The sequence below is a fragment of the Grammomys surdaster genome, unplaced genomic scaffold, assembly GCF_004785775.1.
Source record: "Grammomys surdaster isolate TR1022 unplaced genomic scaffold, NIH_TR_1.0 126051, whole genome shotgun sequence".
In the NCBI taxonomy this organism is placed as follows: domain Eukaryota; kingdom Metazoa; phylum Chordata; class Mammalia; order Rodentia; family Muridae; genus Grammomys; species Grammomys surdaster.
Window position 1 is genome coordinate 2,813,930 of NW_021620862.1, and position 21,553 is coordinate 2,835,482.

Sequence of the window (21,553 nt, forward strand, 5' to 3'; positions counted from 1 at the left end):
ACACACACACACACACACACACACACACACACACTTGTGTTTTTAGGTTTCCTTTCGTAGGGAAAGTAGGGATTCTATTGAGGGGAGGCGAGCCTTGCTGGCCTTGACTTTACAGAGTGCTCAGATTAAACACATGTACTACTATGCCTGACCAACAAGGACCTCTTAAGGCGCATTAGGGAAGGCATAAAGAATTGATATAAAACAGATTGAAAGGGTCAGAAGTTAGTTAAAAAATATATTTTGATCTTTCAGAATTTGAAAATGTTATTAGTTGACTACTTGACTATTAATGTTTAATACTTGTGGAGAAATATCAGTTACTTAGAAGAATAAATTATTTTAAGTGTGCAACCAGAGTGAAGAGATACACTTGTATTTCCTGGTATTTATGTTATAGAGACAGGATCATTTGCTTCTTAGATTTTTGAGGCCAGCCTCCACAGCAAAGCAAACCAAACCCAAAAGCAAACAGTGATCCCCATATACAATACTAGGCTGTTAATCCGCAAATAATAAAACATTAATGAAGAAAATTAACTCAAAAATAATGCTTGTCTCAGTAGAGGAAAAAATTTCTATTGTAATGAAACAGTAATGTATCAGTAATGAACTATTGATTTGTAACTAAACTTATCTGAGGGTATGAGTTGGATCTTTAGAATAATGTGTAGGCTGCCATAGAATTCCTACACTTGAGCGGTCCTCCTGCCTCAGCTTTCTAAGAAGCTAAGGCTGTAACTACATGCCAGTCACTATATTGCCTAGTAAAGAGATGATAGTTAATTTCTTATATTATAAATCAAGAAATAGTAATATGCCATTTAAAATATGAATATAGAAGCTACAGAGATGACTCAGAGGTTAGAAGCACTTAGTGCTCTTGGAGAGGACATGAGCTTAGTTCCCAGCCCCCACTCCAGTTGGAGGAGACTGGATGTCTTTTCTCCTCTGCAGGTACCGGGCACTCACATGGCATGCATATGAACATACAAGCAAAATGCCCAGACACCTTTGATAATGTGCCAATTTAGCAGAATGACAGTAGTGACTTCTCCCCTAAGGTCTGTGACCTCAAAAACCAGAAGTTCAAAACAGCCATTCATAACAGCTTTTTGTCCTTCTGGTTACTGTAGTCATTATTTTGTTTTTATTTTGTTTTATTCCGTTGTTTCTGAGGATAGTATCTCTGGCTGGTATTGCTTGGCTAGGCTAGTGTTTTACAGTGAGCTCCACTTGCAGCTCTGGTGGTTCTGATTTGAGGTATGCCTTTTGGTGAGGTGTAAAGCTATGTGGACCTCCTGTAACCCAGCTGGCCAAAAGATGGCTGTGTCAGACTGCATTGCAGACATCAGGTTAATAGTGTACTTTGAGAGGAATGTACATTTGGCCTATGACCACCATTGGTCTTTCATCCCCGAGCCACTAATCTGCAGCCAGGAAACAGCCCTGACCTAGTTGGGTGAGGTGCAGGGTTATCCTGCCAGTGGGAGCATGGCATTTCTGGCAAGAGATTTCTCTTCTAACTGTTGGAGTTGGTGCCATGGCAGGTTTTCCTGACTCAGAGAGCTAAGTGTTGAACCTCCATCCAGCTGGTGAGATTATTTGTTGGTTTTGATTATCTGTCCCAGTGAGCTCCTTTGCTGGCACACATAATCAGAAGCAGGCTGCCGTTTTCCATTTTCCTAACAAAAAGGAATTTTGCATTTTGAAATTAGAATAGATAAATTTTTATTTGCTTTATACCAAGATAGTGCTTTTATAGTAGAGGGTAGATTTGTTGGATTAAATTGCTTTGTTGTTTAGTGGTGCTGGGATTCGAACCCAGGGCTTCACATGTTCTGGGCAGGTGCTTCACTTTGAGCTGGCCACTCAGCCCTCAATCAGGAGTGCTCAGGGACAGACATGTGACCTTAGCCAGGTCATTCTTTGCTGAACTCATTGTTTCTGTCTTCACTGTAGTCTGATGAGATAGATCCAGTCAGTCATCACTTTCACTTTGGAAGGTATCTGAGAGCTGAGTGACTTGTCCAAGGTCACAGAGGCAGAGAGCGCTAAAGCTCTCATTGTGTGGGCTCTTGAAACTGTTCTTAGCTATAGGTTGACTGAATTTTAGTGCAGCCACTTTACTATGTGAGAATATCAAAACAGCTGCTGTCAAGTTAAAATGGTATAAAGTACATGTGTTGTTGAGAAATGCTTACAGAGTGAATTTATTCTTTTAAAGGAAGTTTGGGATTTGTTTTCTTTGTGTCACTCTTTTTTGTCCTTTTAGAGAAATACACTAGTGTATCTATTTGGTTTTGTGTGTGGGGGGGGGTGTCTAGGTCAGAGGTCAATATCAGGTATTTTGCTGTATTGCCCCCCACTTCATTCTCTGAGACAGGGTCTCTCCTAAACCCAAAGCTTGTAAAGTAGACTGACTGGCTGGTCAGTAAACTCCTAGAACCCTCCGTCCTCTAAGCTCTGAGGTTACTGGGTGACACCTTCAGGCCTGGCTTTTCCGTGGGGTCTAGGAATCTAGCCCACATCCTCAGGTTTGTATCACAAACACATTATTCACCACAATATCTCCCCAACTGGATACATCTCCTTTTTTCTACAAACCCACCATTTTTCTCTTATATTTCTGTCTCTCTGCTTCTCCTGTCTGGACTATTGCTGCTGCTATCTGTCCAGAGTTTCTCATCTGTCATTCTTTGCCACCTAAAGTTGATCATACACATTGATTCAGTTTTAAAAACTAACCTTCTCAAATTGCATATCTGTTTAAGCCATTGTCTCCTGCCATCCATAAGAAATTATGACCCACAGTCCCTGTGTCTGACACTGTGATCCTGTCTCTCAGCCATGGGGTTTTGGTGGCTTCACATTGTCTCTACTTTTTCTGCCCATGCTAATCTATCTGTCCATGCTTTATGACGCATGTGTGTTCTCTGTAACTCATTTGCTGCTTTTTTGTTTATTTGTTTCCTTGGGTGTGTATATGTTGTATGTTAGTTGTCTTCATGTGTGTGTCTCAACTACCACATTGAATTCTTACCTGCTGAATTCAGAAAACCTGGGAGTTCTCTGGGTTGTTCATATTTAGCACAGATTTTTATAAATAGCATGATGTAAAAGCAAATATTGAGTGATGTTTTGAAGTTTTAATGCCAACACATAACTCCAATTCTAGACTTACTCTTTCCTAATTTCATAAACTCTAGGTAAATAAACCTTTCTGACTTTCCTATTATGTTCACATCTTTAACTCTATTTAATTGTAAGATTGTGAAAATGTCAGCATAACTTTAATAACTTAAAATATTTTAAAGAAATAAATCAGGGTTGTTTTGGTATTCCAATCTGAAATATATAAAAACCTACTCTGCATGAAAGTAGTGTATCTATAAATTATGGATTTTTTAAAAAAATAAAATAATATTTAAGAACTTACTGCAAGTTACCTTATCATATTATTGTAATGTACAATGTTGACAGGATAAAGTGAAAATAGCATTATAAATATAAGAAAGAAATGAGCCAGCTGCTTTATCGTAGTTAATGAATGGAATGTAGCTGGAGGTCACTCAGAATATTGGTAAATGACAGCAGAGCATTTTAAACCTGTGTAAATACTGCACTTAAAGTGTCTGGTCAGACATGAAAGCATACTGCATTTGTATAGCAAACTTGCTTCTGCTTACTGTGTATGAAGTTGAAAATATGCCTTTAGTTTTTCCTGTTTTTATAGTTTAATTTGTTCATGTCCAGCTCCTTTAGTTTGCTTCATGTCATAGATGTTCTGTGATGAATACTTTTACTTTAATGTACAAACTATCAAAAATATGTACAGTATAAGTTATTTTTGTTTTGAAGCATTTGAGTATTGGTAAGAGAAGGAGTTTCTTCCTCAAACCCAGTAATAAGCTACTGTGTATGTTCATACGTGCATCTGTCCATGCCCGGTGATGTTGGCGTGCTCTGCCCACCTGTCAGTACAGACACTGATATGTAAGCACCGAAGTCTCATGTACTCAGGCTGAGTCTGTCCCTAAATTGTTTATAAATAGTATTAAGCAGCATGCTAATGCCTCACTAGCACTTCATATTTTCTTAAAAACAAATTGTTTGAACCTTTAGTTTGGCTTCTATGGCATCCAAATAAAACTGTAAGTCTGTCTTTTTAAGTACAAATGTCATATATTGATCTATATCACTGCCTTTGTCTGATCATATGTCTTAAATAATGATATATTACATTTTAAAGGGAGTGCCGTTACTCTTTAAAGAGAACAAGCCTTTGCATGAAAGTACAATATTAATCATTTTCAGGATTTACATTCATCTGTTTCATGTTTTAAATCAGACTTCTCATAATCCACAGTTACTTCATTTATGTCAATTTGTGGTTGTGATTTTTCTGTTGTAGAACTTAAGCTAGTCTATATTTTCTAATGATTTTTTATTGTATTTTGATTTGTGTAAGAAATGAAAGGTAGCTAGTTTTGAGTTCCAGTGTATATATTTGATATGAGTTTTTTCCTTCCTCTGTCTGCCTAAGGAAATAGAGAAGTTGAGACTGGAACTGAGCGAAAGCAGACAGCACGTGGAACAGGAGCAGCAGAAGGCAGCTCGGGCCAGGCAGGAGTGCCTGCAAGTCACAGAGCTGCTGGGCGAGTCAGAGCGCCAACTGCACCTCACCAGGTATGCTCTAATCACGTTATGCACTCAGCACCCAGTGCGTCCCACCGCTTTCTGCCACAGGCTCCCAACAGTTGTTATTCTTAGTCATTCAATTCATACACAGCTTTCAGGCATATTACTGAAAGTGGAGATGTGGCAAGCAAAACAGCCAGACTCGTGAATGATGAGCGTGGCAGGGAATCACTGGTATATTACAAAAGCGTTGGTCTACAGTGCTCAAATGTTCCAGTGATTCCTTATCAGTAGAAGCAAATGATATATTTCTACCACTGCCACCACTAATTCTATGTCTAATAAAAAATATTGAAATGAAGACCATGAGGAAATGTATTTATGAAAATAATGAGATTCTGTCAGTGGTGAAAAAGACAAAAGGAAGAGACACACTAAGAGCAGACTGAGATGGAGTTGATACAAAACTAAGGGCTGTGTTTCTGGAGGAGCTGTAAGATTAGATATGAAATTGGTTGGGACTGCTTGCTTTCAGAACATTATGAGCACGTCACTGCAGCAAGGTTTCTAATTGCAGTGCTTTCATCATGAGATATGTGCTGTGGTGCATTCCTCGTTGTTGTAAACTTCAGTGAGCATATAGATCATTCAAAATTGAAACAGGACCCTAGGTTGCAAGCACAGTGAGTTTGCAGAATTAAAAAACACACACACACATGCACATGCATGCGTGCATACATATGCACATACATAGACATACACAGAAAGAATTCAGACAGAGAAGTAGACTCAGCACTTCGGAGACTTCTTACCAAGCTCTCAGTGTAGCTTTCAGTTTAGCATTGAGCTCTGAGTTTGTTCAGCTCTCAGAGTGTCTCCTCGGTTTTTAGAGGGAATTTTGTCTACATACACATGTAAGTTTGTGATATTTAATTTAATTTACAAAATAGGAAAACACTGGTCTTCCAATTACAGTCCTATGTTGCATTTAAACTCTGAAAGGGGAGCGATCCCCTCTGCATTAAATATGACAATGTAATTCTGAGCACGGCCTGATGACAGATGGGGAAACGCACTACTCTAACAGCCTGCATTTGGAGAAAAAAAATATCCTAGAGGTTGGTGAACCTCCCAAAGTTTTGGGTTAGTTGCTAAGATGCCTCCAGTTCTGTTAAAATCAAACTTTGTTAAAAACATTTTGTTATGATAATCTTCCAAATGGTTTGACACCTTCTGATTTAAGCAGCAAGAGAGGAGAGAGCAAAAGGAAAGAGAGAAAAGAAAGCACTTAAACATGTATGATCCCTGGGGAAAGCCCCAACAGATGAAACACTTTTATGAGAAAAAATGCTTAATATTGCAGAATAATAGCTGCTCCTTTAGTGCACATTTAAAGCGTTGTCACTGTGGCACTGAAAACGCACTGTTAGCCCAGTTCCTGTGGTTATTTAATCCTCAAAATTTGAAACTTTAGCTTTATCGTGATAATGTTGCTAGTTTTCCTTTACTGTCAGATTTCTATTGAGAAGCAACCATTTGTGTGCTAAGCACTACTAAGCCACAGAAGTGGGGAGCATTTACTGTCTTGGTGTGACCTAGCACTGATGGATAAATATTAGTGCCGCTTTTGCCCCTTTGCGTTCTCTCTTGTTAATTTCTGGAGTGAAAGTCTGTAGAGTTTCCCTGCACTGTCTGACTGTACCGTTTGACAAGATCAACTCCCGAAAGGAGAGCATATTGAGACGCCAGCGTCACTGCTGCAGTGCACGTGTGGTAACTAAGTCCTTTGTTCTTAAGAGAAAAGATTGTGCCTGCTTCCATGGGAAGCTTTTTCTGCTGTTCTTCACTTGCACAAATTCTACAAAGATGCAAGCTCACTTTATAGAAAGTGACTACTTTTAAGTGTAGTGCTTTTTATAAGCATTTTATGTTTCATTTATTGTTCATGTTAGATATAAAACCAAAAATCAAAAATTTAAAGATGACAATTAAAAATCCAGGGAACAAGATACATCACTCCTTTACACTGAAATTCATCCTTAGCTGTTGGGCTGAATTTTATGCATATACAGATAGACAGATGGATAGATGGATGGATGGATGGGTGGGTGGGTGGATGGATGGATGGATGGATGGATGGATGGATGGATGGATAGATAGATAGATAGATAGATAGATAGATAGATAGATAGATAGAGATAATTTTTACCCTCACCATTGGTCTATGCAGGAGTGTAATTGAGAATAGGTCATCTTTCATTTTAGTGTAGTTCATTTAGTGTTGCTACACCAGCTGAAGTACAGAACCACCCTGCAAGTAAGCATTCCCCATTCACTCTCCAACGTTCTGAGTGGCACATTCTAGCCAATTTTTAAAAATAAATATGAAGACCATATTATGAGATGTTGGTGAAATAATGAGTCAAATCTACAGCATCTTGCCTGCCACCTTACTGTCCATGACATCCATTGGGCCATCCGTCACAAAGGTCCACATCACTCAGAGACTCAGGCCTTCCCACTCACTTCCTCCCCACTAATCCTTATTGCTGATTTCTAGCCAGATTAGGCCAGATGCAGTGACCCTTACAGTGATGGGCTCTCTTCCCCTTTCACAATTCTCTACAATACCTCAGTGGCTTCCTCTAGCCTAACAGTAGCCTTATCTTCTTTTCAGGATCTCCTTGAATCCTAATTTCCCTGCTGCAGTCTTGCCTGGCGACTCCTTATAGAACAGAGAACTCCTTTCTCTTGATTTCTCCATCCATCCCCTTGAGGGAAATCTCCTCTAAGGGTTAAGAGTATATTCATTTTAGTTTCTGTTTAGTGCCATGATCCCCATTATAGCTTTAGAATAAAGCTAACAGCAGATACTGGAGCTCACTGAGCATCATGCTATGCTCTAGGAACTGGCCAGGAGGCCAGCTATGCTGTGCTTGTGGACACTTCATTAGATAGAGGCTCCTGTTTTCTCAATTTGATAGAGAAGTAAAATCTAAGGTCATTCTCTACAAGTAAATATGTTATAGAAACAGATTTTGAACCCCAGTAATTTGCCTGTCATGCTAATCCCTTATTCATTAGCCTGTAAGTCTATGTTAGTTACTAGGGAAATGGATAAATATGATTGTTTCCAAAAAGACATCTGAGAAAAACAGTAACACTGACTTGTAATAGAAATAAGTGTTGACTGATCCTTTGTGTGCGGATAGGAATATCCATTACTACATTCGAGTCTTATCAGGGCCATTTCTTTTAGCCCTTTATTGGCCATTAAAGTATTCATAATGAGACTAACATTCTTTTGGACTTCATTTTTGTCAAGAGGAAGGAGAAAAGTTGAAATCCCTTTACATATTTATCTTTAATAGATCAGACATCTACATAACTACAAGATTTAAATCCCTCCGTAAGATTACTTTTGCGTATATATGTCAGGTTAATTGGAAAAAAAACTCTAAAGCAACCATTTCTGAAGGTTTGTGTGACTTACTATTCACAGTGGTGGGCACTCTGCCACATAATTATCATACTTAGTAACATACCCTCTTTTTAGTTCTGAATCCTTTCTTCATATTTGACCTAGAGGGAAAGTCCTGTAGGAAGCCTTGGACCTGAATCACCCTAAGTACTAATGGGAGATGTGCTGTGCTTGTCATTAAACCTGTAGACTTCTGCTTTTATCAGTGTGACTATCATGAAATTCCTTATGTCCCCTTTTACATTAGTAAATTTTCAAAGAATTCTCAGAGCAGCAATCTAAGTGAGAGACTAATAAATGGTCATGTTACCCTGACCTACTTTTATGACCCATATGGGAAGAGTGACCTCTGACCTAAACAGATAGCAGGTTGCAGTCTTTATATTGTTTTGAAATTGAGGAAAAACTACAGCAGGGAAGTCATAAGGCTATCCTACTGTAATGTACAGGTTTACTGGAACAAAAGGTGAGTAAGACTTTCTAGAGCATTCTAGAAGCTGAAGTGACTGACATTCAGCTTCCAGATAATAATTGCTACAAATGCTTTCTTGACTTAGTTTGACTGCTCAAACTAAGTCTCCTTGTCTGAGGATGGCTTGTTCTTTCAGATTTTTCTAGCTCACAGATCAAATCATTCATTCTGAAAATGAAGATAAATGAGAGTCTTTGATTTCAAATTTCAAGATTATGACTTCCCAAGCTTTACTTTCAAACTCTTCAATTGCAGGATCACTCCCTTAGATGCATATGCGTGCTTTGGGAATATGGTGGTCTGCAGCCCAGGGGAGCCCTAGGGAGCCAGGGGACAGTCACACTTCACCAGGAGGAAGTTATATCACTAGGGGGCAAGGTACGAAGGACCCTGGGTAAAGAAAGAACAGATGGGTGTCTGCTCCATTGTCCCTGTCAGTTTTAAAATATGGTCACTAATTTTTCCTTTGCCTGAGAAATAGTTTGGAGTGGGAAGAGGGAACAAAGAGAGGTTCTCTGTTCATGTTGATCTGAGCCTGATATTGCCCATTGCCAATGTAAATCCAAAAAGGCATGGCCAGTTCCTAAGGTTGCTTAGTTGTTTATGTTAGAGAATGAACTCTCTGACTGCAAGTAGCAATAAGTCAAGAGTGCACTGAGCATGTGCCGCACACTGCCTGGTTCCGTACAGCAGTGTCTGCTTGCTGCTAGTCTATGATGTGAGAAACATAAACACTGTGTCAGTAAAGAAACTAAAATATCTATCTATAGACATGTTTCTTTTCCCCTTCGTCCTCTCTTCTTTTCTTACTTTGTATTAGGGCCTGAATTCAGGGCCTTATGTATGCTATGTACACAGTGACCACTGAGTTACACATAGCCATAGCACCTATGTAAATTTAAATAACAACTGGTAATGAGTGAACTTTTTAAAACTGGAGTGGGTATCATTTTTTTTTAAAAAAATTGATAAGCAGTTCCATTAGTGTTCATACATACTTATTGTATCAGACTTTTACAAAACTAGTGATTTTCAAATGGTCAGGAGCCCTAACAAACCTGGTTGATTTCAGGAAGTTTGAGATGCTCTTGAGTCTCAGTGCTAACTTAGAGTCAGATGGAAAACATCCCTTAACAGATGAAGAAGATGAGTCTTGTAAGGGAAGCTTGTCATTACAATGAAGAAGGGAAAGAGAAGGAGGGTTTGAGGTCGGCCAGTAGATGCCACAGTCACACTCACAAAAGTATAAAGATGAACAAATACAAATTTTTAAAAACTCATAATTTAGGGCTAGGTAGACTTCGAGGGCTGTAAAATCTAAGCTCAGGGACCAGAGCCAAGCCCTCTCTTTATTTCCAGTCCCTCAACACCAATCTTGGCATCAGGTGTTTAGCATAAATTTACCTCTGCTCTTTACTAGTGGGGGGGGGAGGGAAAGGAGAAAGAATAGCATTTATCAATTAGCTTAGGTCCAGGCCCTGAGCCCCACTGGACTCATTTGAAGAAGACACGTAGCATCAATGTGTTTCTTTATGTTACATGGTTAACTTCAGTTTTTTCCTCTTGAGTTTTATTCAAGAATTTTTAGCCTAAAGTTTCCATTTAAAAGTTAAGCTCATTTCCCCCTCTTGTACTCCTTTCATGAATAAATTAAGCAGAGAATGTGTCAAAAATAATTTTAAATGAATATATGTGCAACCAACATCTTCAAGGCTCAAAAATAGATGGCCTTGGTGCTGTTATAAATTGCATCCTCTTTTCCTCCCTCACCCAGTATCAGGGAAAGTCAGCTGTCAAAGAGCCCGGAAAACAGAGGCATTCCATTTTGCTCTGGTGGACCCCACACCGCCTGTGCGTGCTCTCTCCCCTGGTCTCAGTGTGGCCCGGGGCAGAGAGGCTTGAGTTAGAGGCTGCCAGCAAATGTGTGTCTGCAGGTTCTGTTCAATGTTCCCTGGCTCACTCCTCTCAGTTCTGCAACGCCCACATGTGTGTGCGATGAAAATTGACGCTGGGGATGCTCTTCTCCCCTGCCGCACAGGCCCGCAGCCTGGAGCATGGCGGCAGCAGCCAACTCATTTCCTGAAGAAGCCCAGAGGAAACCGAGAAAGTATTGCCCACACCACTTGCCTGACTCAACAACAAGGAGCATCAAGTTCAGTGAAAATAGAAGGGGGAAGGCAGCAGCATGTGTAAGAATAATGCTCCCAAATCAGAGCGTTTCTAAAAGAAAGCTCTGTCCTCCCATGTTATTGTAAGATAGATGGAGGGAAGGAAACAAGTCATCGGCTTAATGGTGTTTAATGTCTTCTCAGCCACTTCCTCCCTCCTCCTTGGATTTGTTTAGTAGGTCAGTTGTTAGACAGCACTCCTTTTTTATTTAAGAACTACATGCTTATTACACAGTGAGTCACTGATTGATAAATCCAAGACATGAAGCTTATTAAGAAACTTGAGATGGTTTAAGAGGCTGGGAAATGTTTCAGTCTTTTCCATGACCTGACAGACTGAAATCAGCCTCATGGGGAACACACTGCACAGTTAGACCATATTCGCCCGCAATTAGGGGTGGGAGTGGAATCCAGTCAATTTCAGCTCAGAGCAAGTGGTAAGTAATAGATTAAAGCAGCGTTCGAGAGCAGCCTATCGGGCAGACATCTTGCTAAGTGAAATCGATGTTTCACGGTGGCTCTGTGCGGCTTCTAGCATGCTTCCCATCACAGTGGAAAGCACTGAGTATCTTTCTCATGTCCTGGGGTTTACAAGGAAAGGAAAGTGGGTTGCTTGGGATTTGAGGTCTAGGAAGGTTTCCTTCTCCAGAGAAGGTACTCTAAGAAGTCAGTCTTGAAAACTTTGTTGTCTTTACTGGAGCCTGTTTCTGACTAAAAGATTTACTAAAAGAATGGACCCAGAGGTAGAAGGGCAGTTTTAACTGAATGCACTTCTACTTGTCCATGACCTCTAAACACAAAGTCCCATGTCCTTAGTGGTGCATGTGGAGGGGCAGGAGACTGGCAAGCAGGTTGACCTCGCCTGCCTTCCGGAAGCTGATCTGCTGTGCTTCAGCAGGCTGGCTTTGCTTGGTTTAGACACACCCTTGTTCTGTCAACTGCCCTTCATTTCCTACAAAGTGTAGCCAAGGCTTGATAAGGATGTATCGATATGTAAAATCATGCTATCACAGAGTTCCATAAATTAGAGAGAGGGGCTGTGCTTCTGTCTGTTCAGAGACTACAGTGCCTTAAAATGAGTTCATGTAAAATAATAATAATAGTAATAATAATCAGTCATCACAATGTTCAGTCTAGAAAACTTGAGGCCAGTTCAAGGCATGATCCATGACTCTAGCTAGCCCTCTTTGGCAAGGTTATAACCTTGACAAATGAAGGCTACAGAGAGTACTTCCTTTTTTCTAATCTTAGTTAGCCTTTGTCTTTAGAAGGAATGACATCCGTTCCTTCCTGATATGGTCCTCTGCTAATGGCAGCAGTGGTGCAGCCCGGGCTCCTTAAGTTCTCCTGTGAGCACGGCTGGCACTTGGGTTCTTTCTCTCCCTGAAAGAAGACTTCTATTCCGAGTCCTTAGTGGTTGAATTGGTCAGCAGTGTTTCGGCCGAGAAAGGATGATAGTCCTATTAAGGAATAATGAAATCCATCTACAGCAAAAAGACAGCCCATGTCAGAACTGTAGAGGAACCCAAATTTTGATCCTGCACCCAGATTGACTTTCACAAAGAATTATTGGTAAAGGCAGAGGGAGTCATGGTGCCGGAGACAACTCATATCCCTAACAAACGTCGTAGATGCTGCCTTACGTGGTTGCTTTTCATTAGAGTCAGGAACGGTTCGGCTCTGTTGCTGTGATTCCATCAACATTTATCCCTATCTGTCTTTCATATACAAAGGCTTGGGGATGCCAGAAAACAAACTGTTAACGGAGAATTAACTTCTTTGGCATGCTTTCATACTTATCTTCCAAATTAAAGAAAATGAAATGGGCAGAAACAGAGTGTAGATTACCTCCTTTTTGTCAAAAATGGTGGGAATTTGAAAATTAATAATAAAAAAGGGAACAGATGCAGTAACATGCCAGAGGGAGATTAATGTGGAGAGTAAAATCTGTGAGCAACAAAACTGAAGCAAACTGAATCAGTGGGAGGTGGTTGTACAATCAAAATCAGGATAAAAGAGAAATTACAAACAACCCTGCACTTGTCAAAGTAGTAGTAATGAAACCCTGACTCTGCCAGCAGCGAGAACCTGTGTTAGCACTTTGGGGTAAGGATGGTAGCCGGGTGCCAGGTAGGAGGGCAGTGTTAGGTTGCTGGGCAGCAGCCATCTTGTGTAGAACAGATGGCACTGAAAGCTGGCAGGGGAGGGGCTCCTTAGCAGAACTAATCAGACAGTAACAGATAGGGCAGCTGGGAAGACTGACCACAGAGAGGGAGCCTGCGGGGTAGCTCAGTGCCACGATGTGTGCAGTGGTGTGCCCATTGGTCTGCGCAAAGACCTTGCAATGCCTTTCCCACTGATGGGCACACTGAAACTTTTGTTCAAAAGGGAGAATTGAGTGTCAAACTTGGGGGTGGGGTTGGGTATTGGAGAGAGACTGAGAACAGAGGAACTGTCCATCTCTGAATTCATTGCATGAGTTTTCAATGTCAGCTTCCATGGAACTTTGATTTTTGCAGCATGTGTGGCTCTGCCCTTCTCTTCTCCACTGTAACACGCCAAGTAATCACTCTCTATATTTTATCCACAGTTTGCAGCATCAGGACTATACTTAAAATTAGAAAAGACTTCCGAGTATAATTTCTACCACATAAATCTCTCACAAATGAAAGCTAAAAACAACTAGGTGATATGTGCATTTCTCCTTAATAATTTTTAATAATCTGATTTAAGCTATGCTTGACTCAAAGCCACTTGCTCATCTTTTTTGCTTCGTGTCTTTGTGGACTGAACAACAAAATCTAAGCATAATTTAGAGCCCAAACCTTAAAACAAAAATCAAATTACTGTGCAAAAATGAGAAGCCAACCTGTTAAATGTAACTGTGCATCGAGGGGCCGTCATTCCAGCTAGGTCAGCACGTTTGTTCAAATGCTATGACTTTGACAATGAGATTCAGGTCTCCTACATCTGTTTTCAAACTTGTATCTTTCTTTCTCCTTTTTTTTCCCCAGAAGGTTTATAGCTTGGCTCAAATTATTCATTTTGGGGGGGGGGAACATTACCAGGATTTGAAATAGGTGGTATAACATAGCCATATGCTATTTATGCAGCAGTTTCTGCAATAAATCTAATTTGGTGCTGTCAAAAAAATCAGACTTATTTGATATAGCAGCACATTAGTAAATGACTGTGGCAGATTTAAAGTTGTCATTTAGTCTCTTCTAACTCTTAACAGAATCTTGCAAACCCACCTTCCCTCTCATCAAGTCTATGAAAACCTCCCAGGTCTTTGTCCTACAGTACTGCAATATTTTCATGTCTCAAAGCAGGTTTTGCCTAAAGGTAACTGAGAAAAAGGGTGAAAATGAATATCCTCTGTTGTCAAAATAACATTGGCAGGCAGAAATCAATAAAGCAGGGAAATGATAGTGTCTCCAGCCTGTGTAGTTCTTAGAAAAGCAGAGCAGCTAGGCGCATTCAGAATAAAGAGAAGCGAACATCAGTTCTTTATTAAGGAGCTTAAATGTTTTACCTTGCATCCTACATCCATATGCTGTTTTAGGAAAACTGGCATTAAAGATGTGAACGACATCAGCTCTGTCTTCACCTAGTAATGCCCTTAGAAACGGCTTTCCCCGTCTCTACTGCAACCTGGCAACATAAGTGTGCTGCCTTTTTTTTTTTTTCCTGTAGAATTTATGTCTCAGGTGTTGTTATCAAACGAAACTTTCTCCTTCCTAGTTTTCTTATTTCAAAGATAAAATAAACATATTGAGTATGAGGCAAGCAAATATTCTCTGAATTCCTGAGTGTGTCCTTCTGCAAGAGTAGCCCTGATGCTGCCTCCTTTTCTTTGCCGAATGCTTTATTAGAAGGGAGCCGTGTATGAGAGCATGCATTCAGGCACCCGTGTGTGGCGGGAAGTGATGGTACAGTGGTGCTCAGTGATCATTCCCACTTGTTTCTGTTTTAATCTATTAATGTCCAAAGGACAGTTTCGTGTCTTTCTAATTTAGTGTTCTGAGGGGCAAATGCAAGCAGCCTCTATTAGACTAGCATTCTGCTAATGCTGGTTTCTTTCATGTAGCATTTCTACCACCGACAGGATCTACTTACCAGTACTAACTCAGTGTCGTTCCGAAGCAGGGATCCAGATGACCAAACACCCATCAAACACAGATCACCCCAAAGAGAAAGAATATCCAGGAAGGTATTAGGCTTTCTGGGCACATCAGTTTTGAAGTTTTCTCCACATAAAGCAGAAACTATGTAGAAATTCTATTTCAGAGAGATAAAAGGATATTCCCCTTTGAGCTCATATTTGAGTACAAAATCCATATATTAAACATTATTGCATATTACACAAGAAGGATTTAAATAATATATTTAGGGTTAGTAGTATATTGGGACTTGGTGCTAAAAATATCACTTCAGTTAGATTTTAAGCTGCAAATTTTGTTTGGCTTTGTAGTTAGCCACACAATGATTTTTCTTCACATGTCCAGAAAACCGCTTTGAGAAAAATCTGTTTTATAAATTGTGCATATTTAACCAATCAAAATCCCCAGGTTTAAAATTTAAATTCCCTGTGTTTTCTTGACTGTTAAAAAATAAAACCTGCTTTCAATTTTCAAAAGAAAAGATTGAATTCTTTAGTTTTTAAGGAATTTATAAAAAATTTGCAAACTTCTGGTTAACATCAGCATCTGAGACCTGATTAGATCTCAGTGTGGTCCTGCACCATCCCCACAGCCCCTGAGTGAGTGCCTTCATGTTGTGTTTAGGTGTGCTTTGTGACAAGGCTTTGGTTACATTTTTTTTTAAAAAAAAAAAAAAGCTTCTCCTGTTAAGTTTAAATTCATAAAATTGAAGAGAGTCACTGCTTTTTTTAATTTTCTGGACAATAATAGTATCTGAAAATACTAGTAAGCAATTAAATCTGAGAGGGTTCTGTTTGTCTTGTGAGACCAAGTATCCCGTAGCTGAAGATAACAGTCGACTCAACTGAACGTCCAGTTCCCACATTCCTGTGGGTTGCTGTTCTTCACAGAGCTTATCTGTCAGGCAGCTCACACCTCCTTAGGTAGATTGTGTGTTCACTTGGCAGCCTCTATTTTGTTATTATTTAAGCAGAACCTTATTTTTTAGTGTTAGATTTAAAATGTGTGTGGTTTGATGTGTATATTCTGGGTTATAAGTTTTTCAAAGCAGTGATCGAGCTGTGTGTTAATCCTTAGCTTACTATCGAAATGGTACATGTTTGCACATTCTAAGCCTTTCAGTGTAAAATGTCTTAATTGGAATACTTTCTCCCTTGGCTAATTCATTAGTGAAAATATTTATCCTTCAAGTTAATGCTGCATACTATGGAGCAATTTTTACATCATGTAATCTTGTTTGTGATATTTTGATTTCACTTTAAAACTTTTATTTTGCTTCTGATGCATATAGTTCCTACTCAGTATAATGAGAAGTGCAGACACACATGAAGAAAATACATATCAGCTGTCTGCTTTTACAAACGATCATTAAAACACCCTCCCTGTCTTTACTACTTTAACTCCAAATTATTGTCTTCCCGAACCCAAAAGTAATTTTCACAAGTGAATTACACAACAGAACTCCGTCTTCTGCTGGCAGGAGAGGATTTCAGTCCCTGCCGACAGTTCACTTGACAATGACCTTGAGGGGCTTTGCTTCTTGAAGAAGAAAGCAGAAGCTCGCGGTAAACAAAGTTCACTTCTGACAGATGGATTGAATGACAGAAAGGTTGCCAGTGCCAGAATAGCCCTGGCAGAGGAGGGAATGTTCAGTGGAATCCAACAGGAGAGGAGGTGTGAACAGGTGCAGGGTTGCTGACGGAAGGGGAACCAGATGGAAGGAGCCACAGCCAGTTTATTTAAAGGAAAAGGCAGAAAACATTGAAAGGCTGTGCGATCCGTGGCTAAAAGTGTTCATAGAGGAAGGTAAAAATTCACAAAGCAAAACTGCACAGTGGGGTAGCTAACACTTAGCATAATGGTAGTAATTTGTGAGTTTAGTTTGGAAGTTGCAATTGAAATACATTCATCTTGGCTCTTTGCACCATCAAGTATAGATATTTGAAAGTTGGTGGATTTTTTTTAAGTCTCCAAGCTTTTTAAAATCTATCCATTAATTTATTTTTTTTTACCAGCCAGAAGCTACGTTGTGATATTACTAAAATTGTGTCATCAGCTAAGAAAAGAAAAAATAAATAAAGTGAAGGTTAACATTCAATTCAAATTCATCTTGTGATGCTTCGGTTTTGTTCACATATGGGAAGCAAATGCATGCAGTGTTGGGTGACATCTGTAATATCCAAGGAATTTGCAGTGTTAGGATAGATGCTGTGGGTTGTTTTCTCTTGTTCAGAGTCTCTGTTCATTTTGTGAAGTCCAGTATGTTATTTTAGTGAGGAGAGTGCTTGAAAATACACATTTGTCAGCCATAAACTGCCACTCTGTTGCTGGGGTGGCCCTGGCTTTGTGGCCTTCAGTAGCCTGCTTACAAGCAGACACCTGCACACTGAGGTACAGTTTGAAACAGAACTAACATACAGGGGGCCAAGAAGGAGAGAGCTTTCTTGTTTTCTTGGACAATTTAAAATTAAACTGTCTTCCATCCTTGCTAATAGCCTTTGCTCCTACAATGCTTGCTGCTCACATGAGCCTTTGTCTCCCACACTATTTGAAAAGTTTCTTACATTATGTGACTGCTAAGAAGATGCCAGTGGAGGAGGAGCTACTGGAAGCAATCTCAGAGACGACAACAAAAATGGATGGCTACTTTCAGGTTTTCAGGAAATTGAGCAGTGTTCACATGGTCTGACCCAGAGCAGTCGGCATCAAGCAGAGTGCATTTTACTAAGTCTGGAGGCCCCCAAGTAGTTCAAGTTTGTGGTACCCAGGGTAGTTCATCCAGGGCCTTTCATTAAGGGGGTCTTGCAAGGTTTCCTTCAATAAAGAGACAACAGCTTGGTTGCTGTTAAACATCATTGACTGAGCACGTGTTCTATTCCAGTTGCACCAGGCAACACTTAAAGTTTTAAAATGAAGAAGCCACAGTTTTTCTCCACAGATATTGGACACGGTAGTAGAAAAGTTTGTATCAGTATCTATGTCCATATTATCTAGAAAACATTATTATAATTTGTACAGTTATAAATTTAGCCTTAAGATTAAATGAATGGACTAGTAAAAGTATTTACCTAATCCAATACTTGCTGTAATACCTGAGAACTGACATGCATAGAAGCTAAGTAGCTTGTCCAAGGCCACAGTTATTTAGTGGCAGCAGTGGATAGAATGAGCATCTCCTTAGCAATTATACTGCTCTTCCTGTGTTCCTCAAGTTCTACTCACTTAGACTAATTGGCATTGTGACTTATCGGGTAGATATATAAAAGCCCATACCTCATGAAAGCTTTCTGTTAACTCTCTACATATCTACCAGAAGGGAGATTTTAAAAATACACAGGAAAAACTGAGTTGATTTATGGTAGGACACCTATAAACTGTCGTATGGTAATTATTTGTTCTAAATCCCTGTCATTGTATCTCAGCTCCTGCTCCCCTAGCCAGTCCATGTGTGCTCGGCTGTGCATCTCATAGAAAGAGAAGGAAGGTGATACCATCTGCTTTGAGCTTAGCCAGTCCTCTGAAATGGGGTGCAGGGTTTGAAGGTTCATTTCCTCCACCCACACCAGTCACCTCACCCGAAAGATTCCATACTTTCTGTCCTAATTTTGCTTTTATGATTGTTCTTGAAGGTAACATTGGGATTTACATAATTAGGGGGCATTTGGGTGAATTTAGATACTTTTCAAATCTGATTCTGAGATTTAATAAAGCATTAGTATGGATACTTTGGTCTATGAACCTGTCAACAGTCTCTGCCTGAGGCTTAAAAGGTTAGACAGCTGAGTCGTACTGTGAGATGTTTTCCCTATCCTTCAGCCGTGGCCCAGCCTCCCGTCTGTGTGTGCGTACGACACAGAAGTGAACACATCAGGAGCAGTATGCAAGCTCTTAAAATCAAGAGCTTTGCATTTACTGCCTGTTAATTCTCTGCAAATACTTGCCTATAATTTATCCTTACTACAAGAAGACTCTACCAGTGAGTTTTCTACAGATAGCCATCTTATAATGATACTGATGCCTGAAACTGGGACTTTCAAGAGGAATTTGTGTGGTCCTAGCTCCCCAACCCCTTCTTTTCTGGGTTTTCAAATTAGATTTCTTCCAGAAATTCAACCCTGTTGCTTTTTATGGAAGTTTGAAACCATTCAGTGGCTTATTTGTATTCCTCAAGGTGCAGCTAAGAAGAGATTTAACTAGGAGGCAAAAGATTAACTCACCAGGCAGGGGTACTTCACTAAGCTGGCTAGCAGGTTAATAACTATATGGTTTCTGGGAGAACTTGGAAAGAGTTCATTTCTTACTAAAAACAAATGACAAAGATTGGGAACATGATCGCTAGAAATAGAGTACAGAAATCCCTAGAAAACTCTCAGATAACCTGTTACTTTTCACTTAAAAAATAAAGATGATCAAATGCTAAACATTTTCCAATTGTATATGAGTTTGCATCCATGTACAGAAATATCTTGCTATAGTTGAATAACTCTGTAATTTGGTTTGTAATTTAATATTAAGTGTGAAGGCTTATTTTGAGAGTTACTTAAAACCAGATTTAATTTACAAAAACCAAAAGAGATACCATTTATTTTTTTAAGGGTGGTACTGGGAGGTAACTCACACATGTCAGGCATGCTGTCTGCCACTGGGTTACCTTGCCAGCCTCATCATTTATCTCATATGATGTAATACATTCTTCACCCTTAGCTGTTCTCCCTGTTCTCGTAGAATTGTCCTTTCTTCTCCCTTCAAGAAACAACTGACTTAAGTGAGAACATTTTCAAGGTTAAAAAGAATGTTGTTTTAATAACATTTACTTTTTATAAAGTTTTGAATTTTGAAGGTATGCCCTCAGAAGGTATATGCATTTAGTATATTTTAGCAGTACTGTTATTTTTACTTGTGGAACACTGGATTAAAAATAATGCTTTGATATGGGAGGGAGACCAGGAGGTTATCCTTAGATACACCGACATGTAACACATATGAAAAGCAAAACTTTCAAATAAGCTACATGTACACTTAATAGACACATTTTTTAAATAAAAGAAAGTATGTATCATTAATTTTGATGGTGTGGTTTATTTAATTTGATAGTTAGAAAATAGTATCATTTCTATGTGTGATCAGGATAACACATTATTAAAGACATGTTTTGCCTCTTTCTCTTCCTTCCTGCTGTGCTCTCTCCCTATCTGAGTCTGTTTCACAGCACAGGGCCATTCCATTAACCCCATCTCAGATGCTCAGTAGCCACCTATACTAGCATTTGCTAGCTGTAGACTTTGTCATTAAGTTTTCCCAGTGTTACATAACATAGACACAGTTATATTGTATAAGTTACAAGGTCCTTTAATAAAATGAAGTAATTTTGGCTTTATTATAATTTGTTGGCAGTAGCCAAGCCTCATTTTGACTATTCCTGTTCTGATGTACCATCCCTTGAGGAGGAATAAGATAAGAGAGCAGATAGACTGTACCAGCATGATAGTACAAAGATTCTAGATCTTACCATCCATCTTTGACATGTTACAAGTTGTTGAAAGTAACTTTGATAACAAAAACAACTAGATGTTAGTCCATTACTCAGATTTCAACACTCTTTAAATGGTGACCCAGACTGGACACTGCTAACTGCTTCCTGTAGAGGCCCCACAGCATCCCAGTATGACTTTATGAATGAGAACACTGAGGCTGACCATGAGGAAGTTCCATGTTGACATCACAGTCCTGAGAAGAGCCAGGGCTTACGCCTTGGCTCAGGTGTATCCTGGAGCTCAAGTGCACATCTGTGGTTCAATATACCTTTCCTATGTAGTTGTTAGCTGCAACATAGAAGGTTTTATTTTCCTCAAGCTGATTATCTTTGAGATTATTATAATTACTACTTCACTTTGAATAGTCATCTTCTAAGAAATAAATGATTGTACTAATTACTATTTTTGAACTTACTATGTTATCATCAAACCAAAAATATTGTATGTGTAATAGTTCTATAGGGAGAGGAACTATTAAGGACCCCGTTTTTATTTTCATTGAGTAGGATGTTAGACCTCCTTAGGGCGCAGAGCTTACACACAAGGGACTCTGGTGCCAGGCCTCACAGACATCAGAACCTAGTTACTTAAATTCTTCCTCCTGTGTTCAAAGGAATGCCATAACCCTACTATCAGTAGAGATAAAGAGATGATAGCTCAAAGCCCACCACTGTTCTCACAGGTATTTATGGGATTTCAGTTGCTTATATTCCTTTTCTTGAGACATGCCTAACGAGGAGAAATGTAGAAGAGAGTTGGAAAATAGCTTTAGGGTAGATGAAGGAGCAGGGCATCAAGATGGAGACAGAAGAAGGATGTAGCAAGAGGGGCAATGAAGTTAGACTGTGAGGTGGTGTGGCGAAGTAGAAGACCACTGAGCCCCTGCATTGTCAAGTAGAGAAGACGGAAGAATGGAGGTAAGAGTTGTCACCAGCAGGTATTCCGAAGCCAAGCAGAAAGAATGTCAAACCATGACATCCTAATTATGGAGGCAAGAACAATGTTTACCTCTTTGTGGAGAACGAGACAGTGGAAATCTGAAGACACTCAGTTTCATTGCCACTCATGAAAGTGTAGTACTTCTCAGCTCCATA

At 39.6% G+C, this 21,553-nt stretch overlaps 1 protein-coding gene across 3 annotated transcripts in view; it reads left to right on the forward strand.

Annotated features, from left to right (window-relative positions):
* Window positions 1–21,553, forward strand: part of Sdccag8 (serologically defined colon cancer antigen 8) — a 213,391-nt gene that overhangs the window by 100,256 nt on the left and 91,582 nt on the right. For all 3 annotated transcript variants that reach the window (XR_003709718.1, XR_003709717.1, XM_028755297.1), the window contains exon 13: window positions 4,547–4,689. Coding sequence is in view for 1 of the 3 variants with exons in the window: in XM_028755297.1 (XP_028611130.1) it covers window positions 4,547–4,689 (143 nt within the window). In the remaining 2 variants the exon portion in view is untranslated. The remainder of the gene's footprint in view (window positions 1–4,546; window positions 4,690–21,553) is intronic.